This window comes from Strongylocentrotus purpuratus, unplaced genomic scaffold, assembly GCF_000002235.5.
Source record: "Strongylocentrotus purpuratus isolate Spur 01 unplaced genomic scaffold, Spur_5.0 spur5_scaffold_13, whole genome shotgun sequence".
NCBI lineage: Eukaryota > Metazoa > Echinodermata > Echinoidea > Camarodonta > Strongylocentrotidae > Strongylocentrotus > Strongylocentrotus purpuratus.
Genome location: NW_022145598.1, coordinates 7,558,235 through 7,579,123, shown reverse-complemented (window position 1 = coordinate 7,579,123; position 20,889 = coordinate 7,558,235). Strand labels below are relative to the sequence as shown.

The 20,889-nt window shown below is 35.9% G+C and overlaps 1 protein-coding gene across 5 annotated transcripts in view; it reads right to left on the bottom strand.

Annotated features, from left to right (window-relative positions):
• The window catches only part of LOC105447429, a 136,373-nt gene extending 117,444 nt beyond the window's left edge, over nt 1-18,929 (bottom strand). For 3 of the 5 annotated variants that reach the window (XM_030982801.1, XM_030982802.1, XM_030982805.1), the window contains exons 1-3: nt 18,524-18,929; nt 11,230-11,834; nt 9,317-9,466 (exon numbers count right to left, since the gene is read on the bottom strand). In XM_030982801.1, coding sequence (XP_030838661.1) covers nt 9,317-9,466; nt 11,230-11,736 — 657 coding nt within the window. In that variant the 5' untranslated portion in view covers nt 11,737-11,834; nt 18,524-18,929. The remainder of the gene's footprint in view (nt 1-9,316; nt 9,467-11,229; nt 11,835-18,523) is intronic. The other 2 variants (XM_030982804.1, XM_030982803.1) reach the window with 1 other exon arrangement.
• Nucleotides 18,930-20,889: the final 1,960 nt, after the last annotated feature.

Genomic DNA, 20,889 nt, shown 5'->3' with positions numbered 1-20,889 from the left:
GAGTGCATTTATTATCCATTAAAGAGAGACCACACTATAGACCTGCAATATTCAACAGGTTATGACAATAATCTAATGGGTAATGGCATTTGGGGTTTTGCAAAAAGGTTTGAATACATTAACTGGATGACGCACTTTCACTGGGGCTTAAAAGTGCCAGCAGGAAGTTCCATCCATTTAAAAGAGCAAATATTGTAAGTGTTTGGAGGCAAATAGCTGCTTGCAGTGAGTTTAGTTTGTTAACCCATTAAACTAATGATCTCAGAAAACTTTAATATGTGTCACTTGGGTTTGGAATATTGTAAAAAAACAGAGATAAGTAAATTTACATCATGATGCATTTGACTCTTGTATTTTGGAGTAACAATTTAAGAATTTCTTTTTTCTACAAGATGAAAGAGCCTGCCAATTTTTTTTATTTTTTTTTTATTTTTTTTTTAAATGAAATTATAACGTTGCCTGTGGAAAGGGAGAAGATCATGTTTCATATTGCATTTCGCAAAAAGAAAATATGCATGTACAACAAACACATTCCAGAATAAAACCATTGCTCTATTAAGATTATTAAATAATGATGAGTTTCTTGATACTTTTCATGAGGTGTCTTTTTTACTTTGAAAATAGATATTATGGAAATTTGCAAAAATCCAACAGGAGAAGACATTTTTTTAAAAGCTCAATAGTGCTCAAATTAGATGTTTTCGATATTCAGAGTTTGTCCTGCACCTAAAATATTGTTACCTACTGACTGAAGAATAATTTAAGGAGTATTGGATTATTTTTCAATAATATGGGTTACTTATCCTTCATGATAACATGTAAAGGTACAAAATTAGTTTTAGAATTCCTGACGCTGTTTTCTCAGAAGGATACACAAATAATCCAAATAACAATTCTCAATTCATAACAAAAATGTGGATGAACACATAAATGCTTGGATTGATTGGATGAAAGTAATTTCTTTTTCAGATTACTACCTCTTGGATCTTTGATTAATTTGGAATAACCAACATTCTTTGTTTCAAGTGTTCCTTTCAAGTTGCTCATCCTTCTTCAAAGCTTGTTGATATTTGCACAGAAATGGATTGTAACAACCCTTCAGCACTCAACCAGCCCCTTGAAAACATTGAACCCATTTCTAGTGCGTCTATAGATCGAAACCTTGTTCCCACAACATGAAATAAAACATCAAGGCAAAATAAAATGATATAAGCTCTGGATGAATATTCATCCACTGTTTACTGCATTTCTGGGCCCCGTCTTACAAAGATTTACGACTGATCCAAATCAATCACAAGTTTGTAGTCTCCTATCTCTTATGTACATAATTGCGATTGCAGGGCCCTTAGGGAGAACAGTATAAATACTGATGAGGCTACCCTGGGTAAACAAGACATATTATTATTATTATTGATATCAATCACAAATAAGTTGCTATTGATATCAACTCTTTGTAAAACGGGGCCCTGATGACGCTATTTGCTATTTATTCACCTACATGTATTTCGACAAGGTGGGTCACCCACATGTGAACACAGTGTAAAAACATAAGTGGAAATTTAGAAACCAAATCACTTTCCCGATATTTGCTCGATTGCTATTAAAGCTCTCTGAATATGAACTGGTGCGTCAAATTGAAGTCCTAATTCTTTTTTTCTTCTGCAAATTACATGCATGTCGAAAACACTTAAGTTCTGAGGGTCGTTGTGACATCGATGTGCAATTATTAATGTAAAGAAGCAACAACAAAAGCAAACAAAATGACAAAATCTGACATATACATGTATGTACGTTTGCAGAGAGTACCCGGTACCAAAACATACACTACAATCTGTTTAGTATTCATCTGGAACTGCAATATACAGAGAGCGTCCCAGAAGAAGAAAAAAAATTATTACAATTATAATTAATAAATGACACATATTTGTAAAGCTTTAATAGATCCTCCTCTTTCATTTGAGGCAACTCATATGATGCATATTTCACGCATGAGCGATTAAAAACAATTTGAAGAGAGGGTACCAAAGAGTCATTTGGCGGGCGGTATCTGAATTACAAAGAGAAAATCGCATTTCTAGAAAGTTCCTTTTCTGCCCTTTCGTATGACACCTCAATCAGAAAAAATGAGCCAGGAATAACAAAGTCCTGTTTGTTTAAAGTGATGCTTGCATTCCATAATTTGATTAAACAAATTCATTTTCACTTGCTGCCTGCCGTAGCAACAAAAGACTTAACTTCATTTCGTTGACGATCAGCCATGCGTCAAGTCTTTCGTCTTCTTTGTGCAGGTTGTACAACACATACAGTATTTCTTGTTAGGTGGCCTTTATACAGAGGTATAGCCACTTAGACAGGTTTGACTTTAATAAATACTGATATCTTCTTTGTTTTCTGTCTTTGGTGTTGTTGCATTTTCAGTTTTTCTCTTCCAACTAGGGATAACGATATCACCATGACAACATACATGTATCATGTTTTGCCTTATTCCAAATTACTCTTTTGAAGCATTCGATTGCCTCATCACATCCATCCAAGCTCACTTAATAGATTCCACTTCAATGATTGGGAATTCAACTGAAAGCTTAGTCTCATGGAGCTGCTTGTGGCTGGAAAAACAAAGTGCTAAAACCAAAACCTTCAAGAAAAAAGGAGATACCAGAAGTTATCTGAGAAGGACAAAAATGGGCCATATATCCACTTTTAAATCATGGTTCAGTTCTCTAATTTTCTTTTCTTTCTTTTTTCCCTCTCTCTCTCTCTTTCTAGCGCTTAGAGACTTCGGTGGTAAGTGCTTTATAAGCACCATTTTATTATTGTTTTTTTCTTTCTTTCTCTCTCTCTCTCTCTCTCCTTATCTTTCTTTCCCTCTTTCTCTCTCCATCTCCTTCTCTCCCTATCACTCTCTCCCTCTCTTTCTCTATCTCTCCCCCTCTCTCTCTCTCTCTTTCTCTTTCTCTTTCTCTTTCTCTTTCTCTCTCTCTCTCTCTCTCTCTCTCTCTTACTGTTTATTTTAACACATTACCTCACAGTATCGATCTTCATGAGCCCATTATGAATTAGGTTCAAGAAGGAAAATAAATTTACACACAAAAAAGAAGAATTAGACAGGCCTATCAGAATTTTACTCATTAAACTTAGTAGAGTCCACAAAAAGGGTTCAAACTACAGGTCTATAGTATTACTAACAGGTATCAAATCATTCCTTTGTAGGTTCTAATAATGATTAATTGTTTTTTATTTCTTGAATAATACATATACAGTACATTATCTGAACTATTAAAGCTAAAGACCAGTTATGATCATGCGATTGCATTGTGAAAGAAACATTGTGAAATCGATCAGAAAAGGTTGATCATCTAGCATAGATGTACTGCAAGGTTCTGGAATCATCAAAATGATAAGAAATTTGGCCAAGTCTTCATAAAGTTAGAATCACTGTACACAGAAAGATGTATATGGGACTACACACACATGCGCGACACGTGCATTTGTATCTCTCAACAGGCAAGAGATACACAATGTACACTAATTTACCAAATATATCAATTAGTAGGCAGTTTCCCACTTTCCCGTCAACATTTTTATCATCATGTATTATTCAAAACATATTCTTTCACATGATTGGTAATAATAGCTTGCATTTCATTTTTTGAAATTGGGGCATTTCCAAAGCTGGTCTTTACCTTTAATATAGCACACACAGATTGCTCAAATGAAAATCTGTATATCATATGTGCATGTATATGGGAATGTACTGTACATGCTTTCCACAGATCATTTCATTAAAATGTCAGGAGGGGGGATATCGTCAGCAAAGGTACTGTAAAATCAACTATAACTTCATGGAATTCCATGGATTGCTTTGGAATGAAAAACATCTCCTTTAGTTTCTCAAACATTTTTAATTATCAGTCCGCTTGAAACTTCCCGTTGTTCTAATTTCTTCTTTAACTTAAGTTTCATCACTAATCTTACGTATACTAATGATGTTAAAAATTACAAAAAGGCAAATTTATCATAGGCCTACATCAAGATGTTCAAATGTTATTTTAAGTACATTAACATACACATTTCCAACAATATTGAGGTTTTCCTGTACATAGTATACCTATTGTAACACTCATGTTAAAAAATTTCGTCTTTGATAAAGATTGAAAAGCCTTTATGAATGAGAGAGATCTATAACGGAGGTACTTTGATAGCTGAGACGTGACTTTTGTCAGATATTGTAATATGAACTCACTCTACTTACATTCTCAACCACACAAGTGTGAACACATCAGTGTATCACACTGAAGGCCAATTGCAAAAGCCTAATAGGATTACACATGTATCTTTTATGTTTCTGAGAGAGATCGAGAGGGTAGGGGGAAGAAGAGATAAAGAGATATGAAAGGGTAACTGAGAGAGAAAGAGAGGGAGAGGGAAAGATAGAGAAAAAGATAGTGGTAATTAATGGTAATCCAGAGAAAGATGGGATGTGCATGTAGGTTGAAGTCGCAGAGGTAACTGTAATAGGATTATGTATGTCCCCCCCCCCCCCTCAATAAAAAAGGAATTTTTACCGACTTGAAAAGAGAGTAGAAGTAGAAATGTACATACAGGAAGAGAGAAGGAAATATAATGCAGATAATGCGTGTGTGACACTAAATTTAATGCATACGTCTTTGTGAAATGCCTCAATACAAATATTTTATTCACCTGTAATGAATAATTATATTTCAATTGTCAAAATGCAAAATGCATAATTATATTATGTGTTGCTAGGAAGGGCAAGCCATAATGTTTATCCTACATGGCAACAATTATTTATGTATGTGTACGTGTATGCAGTATGGTTTTCGATTTGATTGTACTATTGTGTGTAGAGGAAAGATGGGGATAATGAAGAGAAATAGAAGAAAGAGGAAATAGAGCAGATATATGTGAGATATGCGAGCAGACATACATGTACATGTAGAGAAAAAGATGGAAATCAGAGAAGATAGAGAGAAACAAAGAGAGAAGAATGAATATGAGTAGGGTAGGAAATTAATCTTGGAAAGAGACAGAAAATATAAAGGAGAGATATTCTTCACGTAGGATTGCAAAAAGTGCACACAAGACCAGTAGTCAAAATATCAAGAAAGATACAAGAATGGAGAGAGAGAGAGAGAGAGAGAGAGAGAGAGAGAGAGAGACAGGCAGAGACAGAGAGAGAGACAGAGAAAGAGAGAAAGAGGCAGAAAGAGACAGAGAAAGACAGAAAGAGACAGAAAGAGACAGAGAAAGAGAGAAATTGAGAGGGACAGACACAGGAAGACAGAGATCTTCAGACAAAGGAGAGAGATAGGGAGAGAAGATCAAAGTGAATATGTGTATACTGTATGTATTAATGTGAGAAGTAATTTTCATAAAAGCATCTACATGTACATGTACTTTATAGACTCAGAATTCAGTTTTAAACCTACATGTATATATATGCAATGTAATGTAAGAGCTCATATTTCATGCTCCTTTAGCTCTCAGCAGACAATATCATAATGATATGATTACAAAATTACAGTAAACAAATAATATTGTTTCATTACTTCTCCAAAATTAGCTTTATAGAGCCTCATTTGATCTCATCATACAGGCATCTGAACTCCCATCCTTTAAGCTCTAAAGCAGATGATATCATTATCACATACTGCATATTTGTACATCTCTCAAAAAATTACTGATGTTGCATCATCATCGAACAAGCCTGTTAACACTGAACGCTTTAAAAGAGCAGTACATATATAACATAATTATTGATGTTGCATCCTCATTGAACTATTCTGTTAACACTGAACGCTTATATTTAAAAGAGCTGTACATCTCTAACAAAATTATTGATCTTGCATCATTATTAAACTATCCTGTTAACACTGAACGCTTATATTTAAAGAGCAGTACATCTCTAACAAATTCATTGATGTTGGATCCTCATTGAACTATCTTGTTAACACTGAACGCTTTAAAAGAGCATACATGGTACACGCCTAGATGTCTCTTTGTTAGATGTGAACATACATGTACATGTAGTCTTAGTTTTCACAAAGTGGCAAGCATACACGCTTCTATTCACTGTTGCTACGACAACCACCAGTGAAATAGTTTGAAAAGGAGGTGTTTCGTCATTTCTTCCATTTTCTTTATGTCTCCTTGTTTCTTGTTCTTTTTTAAATGTTCTTTTCTAGATTTATTTATAGGATACATTATCTATTTTTCTGTCGCTGATCAGGAAGAGGAAAAAAGGGAATAATATATCCTCGTTATAAGAGGGAGATAGACAAGAGTGACGGGTAGAAATCTCTCTCTCTCTCTCTCTCTCTCCCCCTCTCCCTCTCTCTACCTCTCCCTCTCTCTCTCTCTCTATCTCTCTCTGCCAAGGAAACACAAATAAAGGCAACATATCTTCATTATATGAGAGAGATGGACAGGGGTAGAGGAGGTAGAATATGATAAATATATTCTGTCTATTATATAGTAGAGGGATCTTGATTTTCTGAGAGAAACAGATAAATGTGAAGGCGGTAGAATATAATATTTGTTTCTGTCCAGGTTCTCCAAAATTAAGATGGACATATCATCATTATATCATAATGGAGAAATAGACAAGAATGAGGGGTAGATCATAGTATAATATCATTTTTTTCTGTTCAGGATCTAATCTGATGTCTTTATTTATTAACGTTATTTTTTATCTTGCCTTTCTCTCCCTCAATTTATGTCTGTCTATCTCTCTCTCTCTCTCTCTCTCTCTCTCTCTCTCTCTTTCATTTCTCCATGACCAAACTGTTTATATGTATTCTCTCCCTCTTGTTGTTGTACATGCAACAATATTCAATGCAATTTATACATGTTATCACAATGGGGTCGAATTCACAAGATCTTTAAATAGATCTTTAATCTGATCCCACTCAATTTATGTTACTTAAAATGCTTTTAACTCATGATTTTACTGTGTCCATCTTTTTATATCTGTCTATGCGTTCATAGGCAATTTTATGTATCTGTTTTTATATATTGAGTGAATAAATGAATCAAATTAAATTGAATCTAAAAAATCTCTCTATATACAGGGATCTTCATTATATTAGAGATATGGAAGTGGGTAAAATATACATATATGTAATTTTTTTTAAATTAGTTGACAAAGCCCTAAGAGCAAAAATTTGTAAAAACATTTCCTGCATGGAGCATCATTATTCCTGTATTTTTATGTATTTTCTCGAACTCTGAGTAGAAATCTAGATTTTCTTCTACGTAATATTTATTTTTCTGTCCATGGTCTCAAAAATATAAAGAGAAAGATACATGTATCTCCATCATACGAGTACGATGGACAAGAGCACAGAGGGTGGGTAGAAAATACTGCCCAGTTATAATGACCAGAGTCTAAAAACAATAAGATGGCCATATTTTCATTATAAATACGAGTTGGGCAAGCCGACCATCTGACAATCATAACTTTGGTCATTAGCGGCGGCATGATGGACGGCAAGATAACTAATGGCCATGCTCATTATCCCAACGATGGATATAAATATTAAGACTGCAAGACTATCAAAATAAAATCCACCAGATACAGAGAGAGGGAAAAAAATTCACCAGAGATGGACATAAATCAACAACAAAACCAGAGCCTCTTCAAATTTTGTGTGCAGGTCACAATAATAATAATAAAAACGGTGCTTATAAAGCGCTTACCACCAAAGTCTCTAATCACTGTGTGTTCATCTACTGGAGAAAAAAATTATAATCTTTAACATGTGAATTTCTTTTGAACAAGAGTATTATTTTCAAGCTGAGCCATATGGAGATATTAAATGGGAATTAATTCTTCAAAAAAGTTCGCCTTTAATTCTAATACAAACATTTAGGAGGAAGATTACTGAGAGTTTTTGAAAAATCGGTCCACATTATTATGGGAACATGCATTTTTATTTCTAAGACCAATAATATCAGTATTTGAATAATAATAGTCACATTTGTATAGTGCTTAACACTACATTTTTAAGCGCTTTACATCGTAATTATTCCTTTACATAAAAAAGTCTGCACTCTCAGACTAGGATGACCTCATTTTCAGGTGCTAAGAAAGAAATGAAAGGTGCGTTTGTACCAATCTTGCCATATCTTTCCTTGAAATTCTTTGCTTTATATACGGTGTAGCAATGGTGCCCATAACAAAAACAGTCTGCACTTACAGACTAGACTGACCTGGTTTCACAAGGGCCAAGGAAAAAATGCAGGTGTGTGTAAGGGTTCTAGAATATCCTGCTTTATTATCATTTTCCGCTGTATCCTCATATTAAGTATAAATTGCAGTAAAGAGAGAGCGAAGACGGAAAAAACTGACAATAAAACAATGGACTAACGGACAGACTACTCATACGTGTGGCATAAAAATGTGGTCCTCATTTTTAAGCTTTTACATGTCACATTTAGAATATGAAGGCATTTGAAGAACCACGCTTTTCAGGGAACATTTTTTTTCTCTGATGTTCTTCCACAATTGCATATTAAAGGTAATACAAAGTTTTGGGAAATTTTGAAAATTGGGTGGATAGTGAATCTTTACAATTTTGATATATTTTGATGCCCCTGTGGATGTATTATAAGCACTAAAAAAATTAGCCCCTGAAACACTTCTTTTCGAGAAAAATTGAATATAAAAATTTACCGGTGCTCCCTGTAAATTTTGATAAATTTCAAATAGCGCCTACGGCCGTACAATGCTAGCTGCGACCATGAAAATCTCAGAATATGTAGTTGGGATATATAATTTCCAAACGGGAATAGCTAATCAGTCGGTTTTAGTCAAGAAACATTGTTTCATAGCTAAATTAATATTTTGACCTTGAGAGGAAGCTATACAACATAAAGAGTTTATTATTTATAATTTCATAACTTTAGACTCGATTTCAACCGCGACAACGATCAATGTACATATATTGTAGGAACGCATATGCTTCCAATATGTTAATGTGAACCAAATTCATGACCCATACCAAAACTTTGTAATACCTTTAACAATGAAAACACTCACAAATTATTTGTTCACCTCTCCCCAGAACTCAACCTTCTCTTTAAAGCCGCACTGCCCTACTTGTAGCTACTTGCACCCTCTACATGTATATAGCAAACAATGCCTAATCGGTGACCATTGGTCCCCCATGATCCTCTTTTTCTTATGTTAAGTGGGAGCTGATATGATAACCACCTGTCAGTGACCTTGCAGGGTGGTCTAATCCCTCCTGTAAACTAGTACAGATGGGCTTTAAGATTATCACAATTAACTGACCTTCTTGCCATCTGCTGTACACAGTCTCTTGATAGGCACTTTAAATGTCTCACTGATGTCGGCTAGAACGTCCTCAAAACTCTGAGCAGTACGTCTGTTCAACAGCATCATGTGCTTGGTTTGCGGATCTCCATTTATCATTACAATGATCTGTAAACATAAACCACAAGACAACGTTTTTTTTACCAGAATATAAATGTACACAGTATAAGTTTGATCAATTACTATTCATTATTCTTTAAAGATGAAGATTGCATTGTGAAAGAAACGGTATGGAATCGATCAGAAAAGGTTGACTATCTAGCATATAAATATGGTGTGTACTGCAAGGTTCTGGAATCATCAAAATTATAAGAAATTTGGCCCAGTCTTGGTAAAGTTACAAGCACTGTACACAGAAAGATGTATGTGGGACTACAGGATTATATGTGGGATAAAAATCTGTCCCGATTTTTATGATGTTACATGCCATATTTAGAATATCAAGGCATTTAAAGAGCCATGCTTTTCAGGGAACATTTTTTATCTGATGTTCTTCCACACTTGCATAATAACAATGATTATGATAACTCTCACAAATTATTTTTACCTCTTCCCAGAACTCAACCTTCTCTTTAAATATACATAAAAGTCAAATTCACACATGAAGTGCATTTTATAGGAAGTACATCGTTTGGTTTTAAATACTTTACTAGGTAATATGGTATCAGGAACAAATGCAACATTGAAAGCATTACGAAACATTTGGTCTGATTCAATTCTACTAAGATACATGTACAGTAATTCATGACATTAAAAATTTCTTATATGTCAGAAAGCTTTCTAGAGAAAAAAAATAGCTTGAAATTTCCTTAATTATACATTCCAATGCCAGAAATACAGTTTTGGTGCTACGCCGGTATTACAGTAGGAACAAATAGAATATTGAAACTAGCATTACATAACATTTGGTCTGATTTAAATTATAGTACAATTCACTAATTTATCAAATTAAAAGTTTGTAAATATGTCAGGAAGTATATCTAGAGAAAAAATAGCTTGGAAATTAATTATTCATTCTACGTTACAATGCCAGAAATACAGTTGTGGTGGTACGATACTGTTCCTGTGCCCATATAGTTTTTTTCCATTGCTTACTAAAGCTCTACAAAACCAAGTGTTTATGGGCTGAATGATCCTCTGAAATTCAGAAGGACACCCCCCCCCCCCCTCACCCCCACCTAAATTCCAACAATTATTCAAAGGTAAAGCAAGACTAGTTTATTATGTTTTCTAGTATGTATTTTCTATTTAAGATCACCTTAAAGGTATTACAAAGTTTTGGTATGGGGTCATGAATTTGATTCAAATTAACATATTGGAAGCATATGCGTTCCTACAATATACATTGATCGTTGTCGCGGTTGAAATCGAGTCTAAAGTTATGAAATTATAAATAATAAACTTTTTATGTTTTATATCTCCCTCTCAAGGTCTAGATATTAATTTAGCTATGAAACAATGTTTCTTGACCAAAATCGACCGTTTAGCTATTCCCGTTTGGAAATTATATATCTCAACTACATATTCTGAGATTTTCATGGTCGCAGCTACCATTGTACGGCCATAGGCGCTATTTGAAATTTATCAAAATTTACCGGGAGCACCGGTAAATTTGTATATTCAATTTTTCTCGAAAAAAGAAGTGTTTTAGGGGCTAATTTTTTTAGTGCTTATAATACATCCACAGGGGCATCAAAATATATCAAAATTGTAAAGATTCACTATCCACCCAATTTTCAAAATTTACCAAAACTTTGTATTACCTTTAAGCCTGAAGCAAATACAATGTGAATGGACATAAAATATTTCAGGCTTGTTGTGAAACTTTCTCTATTCTTTGGAAAGAATTACAGAAATGGGAACATCTTTACCTTTTTGGGTGTGTTAGGTACTCTCTGTTGAATGTTTCCTAGAGGCTCACCCCCTGCCGCTCCATTGGCGTATCCATTCGTGTGAGGGGGCGACACTGAAGACGATCCATAGGACTTGATAGAACCATTCCCGTAGTTCAGGGGCTGTGCCGCCGCCAGCTTGAGTTGCTTAGTGTTCCTCCAGACCCGGGGCTTCGACACCTTGTCAATGTTCAGCGGCTTCTTCTTCTTGTCGGAGACGACGTAGGAGCGCCCGTCCTCCAGGTCGGTGATTTCCTTGACGTCATGGACTCCACCGGGGGTGAAGACGTTCCTTGCGGCGAACGGAAGCGACACCTTGGAGGTCAGCTCCTGCAGGAGAGCGTCAAAGCTCGGGTAGCGCCGCTTAGTCACTGCCAGGCGCAACCCGCTGAAGTTGGTGTCGTTCTTGTAAAATGTTATGACTTTGGCTTTGGAGGCCCGGGCCTTTGCGTCGCCGCCCTGGCCCGGGCCTTTTTGAGGATTCATCTTAAAAGAGTGTCAATTATGGCCACTTCGTTTTTATAATAAGTCACTCATTGTTCCGCTTAATGTACATGTATACATGATGCACAGTGCATGAAATCCTGAAAGACAAAAATATAGAAATATTTTTTAAATTGCTGTGTTGCGTTTACACATTTAAAATATTAATTATTTTTTTTAAATAGGTCAAGCAAAGTGTCTTTTAAAAGGCTTTTCACAATACGAAATAGAGCTTAGAGAGATTTCAATATATGTTAGGAAAAAACATATCACTTCTACAGGTTAAGAAGAATTACAGGATTATGCTATGTTAGGTGTAATACATATATCCATATACAGATTTAATATGAACTACTTAAAAGGTAAATCAATAAATAGTACATCCCTGTAGCATTGTTACACAAATATAGCAAAGCAAATGTGTTTTCTCCAAAATTTACATTTCAGTTCACACCACTTTCACTGTACACTGTTGAGAATTTGCAAAATGTCTTTACTACAAGATGCAAATGCTTCCATTCATTATACATTTTTTCTTAAACTGATCTTTTACATTAAGGAATTAAGGCTCATCAATCAGAAGAAAAGGAAATAAAAACATGATGTAGTATTTGATTTTTATGGCTTCCAAAGAAAAGGAAATCAATTTTCTATGCAGAGTTCTTGCTGAAACTTCAGCACAATAAATCCATTCAATTCATTCTAAATTGTAAGCTTCTTGGGTCAACAGACGCAAGCCACTTGAAAGAGAAATGTATCGAAGATTTGAAGATTTGTAAGGGTTTGTAGAAAAGAAAAAATACCAACACAGTATGTAGCATGTCAATATAGAAACAAGGCACCTTCAAAACACATATACAGGAGTGTTTTATGAGTAGAGTAACGAGATACCAGGCGGAAGGCCGTCACGTAGAATTTGGCTTTCGACCACGGCTTGAGCAAATAAAAATCCAAACCTGCCAATTTTCTATCCCCACTTTTTTTCTGTGACAAGAGAAGCACGGAAGATACGAGATGTCTTAGCAAGCGGCGGCCGGCGATGTGGAAAGCATCTAGCTTACACCTATCATCTCGCTCCAGCCACTAATGAATTCTTAAAGACAGGTCCCCTACTTCAGCTTGACGTTATCCGTAACCACGGCAACCAAGAAATAAATCATCCTCTCATGAGCAGCTAATTGGAGGAAAATGCATGTTGTTGTCATGGCGATGTAAATGTGGACAATCAAGGAATTTTGAGGAGGGGAATAGGAGGACCATAAAATACTATTGCAATGTTCACACATTGTCTGCATTTCTTTACTTTTTTTGAAAGGTACAATGTACTATTCAACACTGTACTTTTTAACAATGTACTATTCCCTTTTTTTTTAAACCCTGGCAATTAAAAAAAAAAAAATTGTTCTTTTGTTCTCGTTTTCCTGTATGTGTGTGTTTCAGGGGTAGGCTTTTATATAAGGAATCCCTCCTTTCTGCCTATCCCAAATGCTCTTATAAATTGCCATTGTATTTGTTATCACTTTCTTGCTTTTTTCATAACTCCATTCTGTATTTGTATGTTTTAAATGTTTTTTATGAAGAGTGTTGAATAAACTTTGAATTTGAATTTGAAAAAGAGGATTATCTGAATAGCGAAAGTGGTATGAAATATTGCTGAACTTTCATGTACGGTACATTAGTACATGTATCTCTATTGTTATGAGGGTACACATGTATAAACGATTTGAGACTTTATTTCTACAAATTTCTACAAAATTTTCAACACAAATTATTATCATTCTCACCAAAAATTGAAGGTATTAACTCAGTTATTAAAGTCAGGAAAGTACAGCTCTGTACAATGTTGAAAAGATAATTTTGCTCAAACTGTCACTGAACTGTTTCTCTCATTTTCTGCTTCTATTAAAAACAACTTAATATCAGGGTGGTCTTCCCCTTTAAGTGGGACTTTAAGTGGAACAATTACCCCGTCCATGGCTATGAGTCAGAGGATGGTCAGAGAAGCCTGAAGTGCGCCAGCATCTTGGATTCCCAAGTAAATTATAAATTCCAGGACAAATCTAAACAAACCAGTAGAAAGGGCCTGAATAAAGAAGAGGTGTGGTTTATAATTTTCTGATAGAAAGAACACAAGTGAGCTCATGGAAAGGTCGGGTCTGGAAGAAACTTTGGTGGAAGTGGTAAAGAGAAGTGGATTGAGATGGATGAGACTTGTATTGAAAAGGGAAGATGATAATAATACTACAGCATTTACTATGCGCACTCGATCAAGTAAACCTGTGTAAAGAGCGTGGGATTTGGAAGTGGATGGCATAAGAGGGAAAAGGAAGACTGGATGATTCATTGAAAGACATGGTGAAGAAAGAAAGCAGTAAGGTTGGTCTAAATGAAGAGAAGTGGAGGGAGGAAGACAGTCAGTAACCCCTCGTAAGAGGGAAAATGCTGACTTTAATAAATGATAATGATAATGATGAAGTAGTATTCAAATATGATAATAAAAATTAAAAATGTCCAAAAATGGCAGTTGGATCCCATCTTTTATTCTGGAATTACAAATAATGTATTCTACACAATATTACCTTCAATGAGGTAGGGACTCATGCATGAACTGCTTGAAAGGACGACAATTTATCAACAAATTTGTCGACCTTGAAATTACATCGGTTTTATCAAAAGCAGAAAACAAGTGAGTGTAAATTTGAGAAAAGTTTGAAAGTTTGAGAAAACAAGGATAAGATGGATACATGTACATGTACATGTATATGACTTTTTAACGTTGCTGTTGATCAAATGCAAAATTGCAACTCTGTGACATGTATTTTATTAAAGCATCTCTCGCATTTGCTTTGAACTGAAAATTCCATGAATTCTAAAATCTTCCATTATCATCATTGTTGATGGAGAAATTGATTCTATTTATAGACAGGATGTGTGTGAAAACATGTGTCCAATAATTCATATCGAGGGCAAAGGGTTATTGAAATATTTTCTACAGGTAAAAAATTCAAGTCTCTTTTTCAATTATACATCATGTGTACAATGTACTCTGCTCCACCAGGGATATGGTAGTCATATCAATCTTTACAGCATAAATCATGTATTCTAATTTAAAATTGATGTTACCCTGTACATGTACCTGCCACTGTAAAACAATTTGGATATGATTGCTTTTCAGCTTTGAAAAGGGCAGTGGGAAAGAACGATGAATATTTAATAATCTCTATTTGAAAATGGTTTTTCAACAAACAGAATGGCCCTTGAATTTTGTTTGATACAAACAATTGGAATTCATGTGTGTAAAACATTATATTATTCCTTTTAATCTATTCCAGCATTCATTCATATATGTTAAACTGAAGCCTAGTTTTGATGACAATTCTTTTTTCTTCTTCATCATATCATACTAGCAGTGTAACCAATGAAATTTACCCCAAATAATCATCTTCTCTCTCTCTCTCTCTCTCTCTCTCTCTTGCTCTCTCTCTCTCTTTGTCTCTCTGTCTCTCTCTGTCTCTCTGTCTGTGTCTGTGTGTGTGTGTGTGTGTGTGTGTGTCTCTCTCTCTCTCTCTCCCTCTCTCTCTCTCTCTCTCTCTCTCTCATTCTCTCAACCCCATGTTCTTATTTTCTAATCTCTTCTCTCTCTCTCTCTCTCTCTCTCTCTCTCTCTCTCTCTCTCTCTCTCTCTCTCTCTCTCTCTCACTCACTCCCTCTGCAGGCAAGAACATAGAGTTTATATTTTAAATACACTTTTTATATCATACACACACCCTACTTGTTCAGTTGGTATTAAACTGTACATACATTATATATACATATTGCACTTTGAAATAATGAAACATCAACATGTAGCTACTAAAGCCGTGATGAACTATAATCCATGCACAAATATCCTCATTACAGTACACTTAGTTCATTGTTTGCTGAGTCCAAGAGACTACTACTAACAGCACTGATATCATAATCTGTTGACTGTTGCCTAGCAACATAAAACCTTGAGCAAAGAGCATGGGAGCATTGCATGCCTGTGTACTTAGCACAGATTCTTTTGAAATTTTGATGGATTACAATTTTGACAGTCCAACCAAGATGGTCATGCACTGTTGAGTACATGTGTATGTATACGCTTGCAATTTGTAAAGATACAAGTACGGTAGGCTCATTTATAGAGTCAAGATCAAAGTAATAAGGACACGTTGATGTTCATATATGACTCTTGCAGGCTAATCTTGACACAATGGAACTTGTGGTTCTTTTGGATAATTAAATAACCTTCAACCTTTAAAGGGATCCGGTAACTTTGTCTCAGATTCTGAAATAAAATTCTGGATTTAGCTCATGATGCAATGATAATTATAAACCTTTAGGTCAGTCAGGAACCCCATGACTTTTACAAGCCGATCGCCTGTCTGATTATCAAGATATTTATGATTGGAATTACAAATTTTGAAAACCGTTCGCCTGACGGTTTTCATAACACTACAGTCTATTGGGGAAAACAAGTATGGTAAAACCGGTCACTCAAAGATTTTTACTTTTTTGAGGCACTTCTTGATCATTTTGAAGCGCAATTTTTTTAGGGCTTCAATATTACACCATACCACAGACACTGATAACACGTAGGGCCGTGTATCTCAGATTTAACATTGTTAAACGATCCCTTTAACCATGAAGTTGTAATCTAGATGTAATTTAATTCACTCATGTTTAATGGTGTATTGCATGATACACGGGTGGAATTCTTTTCTTTTCCAAAAAGGAGAAACAATGGTTTAATTCAAGAAATACTCCTCCATCACTTTGTATTGTTAATTTTGCACATAGTGGGACCTCTAGTTTTAAGCTCAGCAGATATTTAGGGTCATTTGTATGAACTCGGCTATTGTCAAAATGTTGAGAACTCCATGAAAGTTACACGTAGAGGTGTTGTGGTCCAGTGGTTAAGTCTCCGGACTGTGAACAACAAGGTACGGGGTTCAAATCCCTGCTACAACACTAACCTTTTTTTGGCAAGACATTAATCTACATTTGCCGCACTCAACCCAGGTGAGGTAATTGGGTACCTGGTATAGCCCTGTAAGTTGGGGCTTTGATCGGATCGGAAGATCGGAGTAACACCCTCGCACCTGAGATCAGTATCGGCAAAAAAAAAATCAGATTTTTTTTTTTTTTTAACCTGATAGGACTATGATTATTTCTTGAAATGCAGTGAAGGGCATTGATAACGGCTGCAAGAGCTAAAGCAAGAATAATAATTTCCAAAGCTCTTTGGAAGCGCATAAGGACGTTAAATCGTAATGTGTAGTGCGCTATACAACAATGGATTATAATTGTTTTGTTTGTTCAGCCTCAACACCTGTCAATGTCGGGCTATCTATATTATGTACACAATGAACTACTCTTGCAATCAAACCTTTGTTGTGGGCTACACTGTTAGGAGTTAGGAGTGGATGGCGATCAGGTTTTAGGTTACATTACACATAAGGCCTGTCTTCATCCGCTCGAGATTGCCAAATACCCACTATTTTAACTATCCCGATCGCAGATTGTCCAGCTAATTTGTGTCTACATCAGCCCATAGTTGCAATTAGCGGGATATTGGTGAAATATTAGTCATAAAATGTGTCTGAAAATTCTTCAAAACTATGGCTCAGATCGCACCAGAGTTCAGTGCCCTTAAGCTCCGCTGCACTACTTATAGCTACTTGCTCCCTCTATATAGCAAACAATGCCTAATCGGTGACCATTGGTCCCCCATGATCCTCTTTTTCTTATATTGAAAGCTTATTAGATGAGATAACCACCTGTCAGTGACCATGCAGGGAGGTCTAATCCTCCTGGCCAAACCAGTGCAGTGGGGCTTTAAGAAAGCATGAAGCCCTGCCACAAGGGATTGTGTGCTTCACATACAGGGTGTACATCAGTTCATACTCCTCCTATATGTACATTCCAAGTTAACATGTTTGAATTATTGTTTCTGGACCACCCTGGTTTTAGGGCCCTCTGATCTTAAAGAGAAGCCCATGGGCCACATGCGCCCCACAACAAAAATTGAGGTAGTCCATTCACACAAAAAAAGGTGGAAAACAGTAGTTACTCAAACGTATGTTCTTTTTTATTTATATCACGAGTGAATCCATAATACTCTACCATTGACAGACTAAAACTCTTGGAATTGTCAATTGCTCACTTTCTATTTCCTTCCTTGCTATATTAGCATTTCATTATTATTTGTTATCATATACTAGTACTATGTTTGAATTGAAACACAACACCATTAACATGTACAAACGTACATCAAACAAGGAAAAAATAGAATAGTATTTAGGAAATCGCTATGGCCAGAATTTTTTTTTTTAATTAAAATAAATATATGTATTAAATGAATACAATCCACGAGGACTGACAGATATTTATAAATGCACTGTACACTTAAAGATGAAGTTGAGTTCTGGTCATGCGATTGCATTGTGAAAGAAACGGTGTGAAATCGACCAGAAAAGGTTGATCATCTAGCATATAAGAATTTGTATATATTGCAAGGTTCTGGAAGAAAACGTATGAAGTAGCACTAAATTCTGTAAATGAATTACCATTTCACATATTATTGTCAACATACTTTTGAAAACAAATAATTGAAAATTCGATGGATTTTTCTGTTTAAAAATTAGCTGTGGGCATTAAACAACCTGTCCGCACATAGAAAAGTCTAGATAAGTTTAATACTAATAATAGTTAATAGTCAGAATCTAATAAATAGTAATTTGACATGGATTAAAAACTTGATACTTACTCTAATTACTCCAGACACAAAGTAACCTGTATTTTCCATCATGCATCATGATTTTACATTTTCCTGGTTTGCCTACAGTCAAAGTCATGACATAGGGACAAACAACGTCAAGTCATTCTTGAAAATTGGAAGCTGAACCTTCTTGTTAACGTCACACTTTCGAGTCGACTTTATTCCAAATATTAAAATCCAAGACTTGGTCCAACATTTTTGAGTCACGACTCAAAATACAACTGCCAATATGTCATGCAAAAACAGCAGCCACTCCATATCTTTTTACAAATAAAATGTCAGTTCTTTTTAATCAAAACCCGAATCTCACTTAGCTATAGTCACGTCACGTCTTATCATTAAAATGTACGGGGAACCTCGGGCCCGGGGTCAGGCAATGCAGCGTTTTGCCGTGAGTGTCGGCCGATATACTACTGACGTACATACAGTGCAATAGCAGTGATGATACACATTTCCGTTAAAATTGACGTCAGACAACTCAATAATTATGTATTGTCATGATCAATAAAACCATTGAGGGGAGGAGATACCATTAAAACTTACCTATCTGTTTAGCATACGTAAAATCTTCGGACATCAGTCGATAACCTTCATCGATTTTGGCGACTATCAGGTCACGTTGGAGTCTTCGAAATGAAAATGAACAAGCAGCCGCTTTCCTTCACAAACACAAATACCGAAAAATAGTCTAGTTTCATCCGTCACTGCACTTATCTTTCACCAAATTGCTTTTCGTTTCCATCTTATTCCAGTGAAGGCTTGAGATCAAGCGGATTTAATCATGTCTCACATGTATTTATATATAAAATTCAGATATAAAATCTTAAGGGCAAGATTTTCCGATCCTTAGAGGCATAAAATCAATCACTTGTCACGTGTTTTAACCCACAAAATAACTTTTAAAATCCTAGTTAGTGGTTTTGTACAATTTAACCAAGATATAAAGGAGAAATTAGGCTCAAAAAGGATAACTTGTCAGAATTTATGTGTCAGTGTATCCTTTCCTCCTTTATTAATAGGCATTCTGTTCTGTCAAAATAAACCCTCGCTGAAGATAAACTTATGATTGGCCTTGAGTAAAGCCTATATTATACAAATCGTGTGTGGTGTTGGTTGTGTACATAAACGACCGTAGCGACCAAATGCGATAAGCAAGCAAGACCTACAAAATAACTTGAGCGGACGGAGAGGGCGAAAGTGATAGCGAGGGATAGGGTACAGTGGAATGATGATTTCTTGGAATGAAGACTGGCGGAGGACGCGAGGGAACTTGACGACCGAGCGAGGAAGTTCTGTTCAGGTCCCTATGGTTCACCTTTGCGACCAGGGGCGTCGCAAAAGGGGGGGGGGGGGTAGGGGTGCGATACCCCCCCCCCCCACCTGTCAGGATATTGTGGGTAAAATTGCGCTGCCGTCGGGAAAAAAGAGAAAAGGGGGAGGGGAAAAAAGAGAGGGAAAGGGAAAGAAAAGAATAAAAGAAAAGGAAAAGAAAAGAAAAAAAAGGAAAAGAAAGGAAAGAAAGGAAAAGAAAGGAAAGAAAAGAGAAAAAAAGAAAGATAAAAAAAAGATAAAGAGGGGGGAGAGGAAAGAAAGGAAAAGAAAGAAGGAAAAAGGACAGGAAAAAAAGAAGAAGAAAAAAGGGTAAATAAAATGGAAACAAGAGAAACGGGGGATGAAAGAGAGGAGAGAGAGGGAGGTAAAAGCCTGCGAGAGGAGGAGTGGGAGTAACAGAGAGAAGGGGGTTGTTGGGTGGAGTCGTCTCGTCGAGGGACCAAGAAAGACACATGTAAATATGTTGCTGTGTCAGGTCAGCTGTGTCGGTATTCTTGCTCGATCCTCGTGTACTATATCAATTGAAAGCAGAAGTTTGAAGTCGGTGAGATATATATTGTCGGTCGGCCGACAAGTTTTTTCCCTATGAACTGTGACTTTTTATCCGCAGTGACAACTTCGAGAGTGACTACAACTAAAATACTTGTATTTTCTCGAAGTTTCACTTTCCTGTAATATCAGCTAAAGAAATCAGAGGTTTAAAATTTTCGGGGAAACTAAAATCAAACAAGGTTTAAGAGTCAACAACGGTACGACGAATCGTCTTCCTTTCTCTATATTGTGATGAAACGCCAAAAATTCCGCGCTTTGCGCGGAAGGTGGAAAACTTCATTAAGACGAGTCGAAAACGGTACAACGAAGCGCCTTCTTTCTCTAATATATTTTAAGGAAACGTCAAAGCTTCCACGCTTCGCGCGAAAGGTTGAACTGAATTCAGACAAATAGGGCTTAATGAGAGTCGAAAACGGTACGACGAATCGTCTTCCTTTCTATATTGTGATGAAACGCCAAAAAATTCCGCG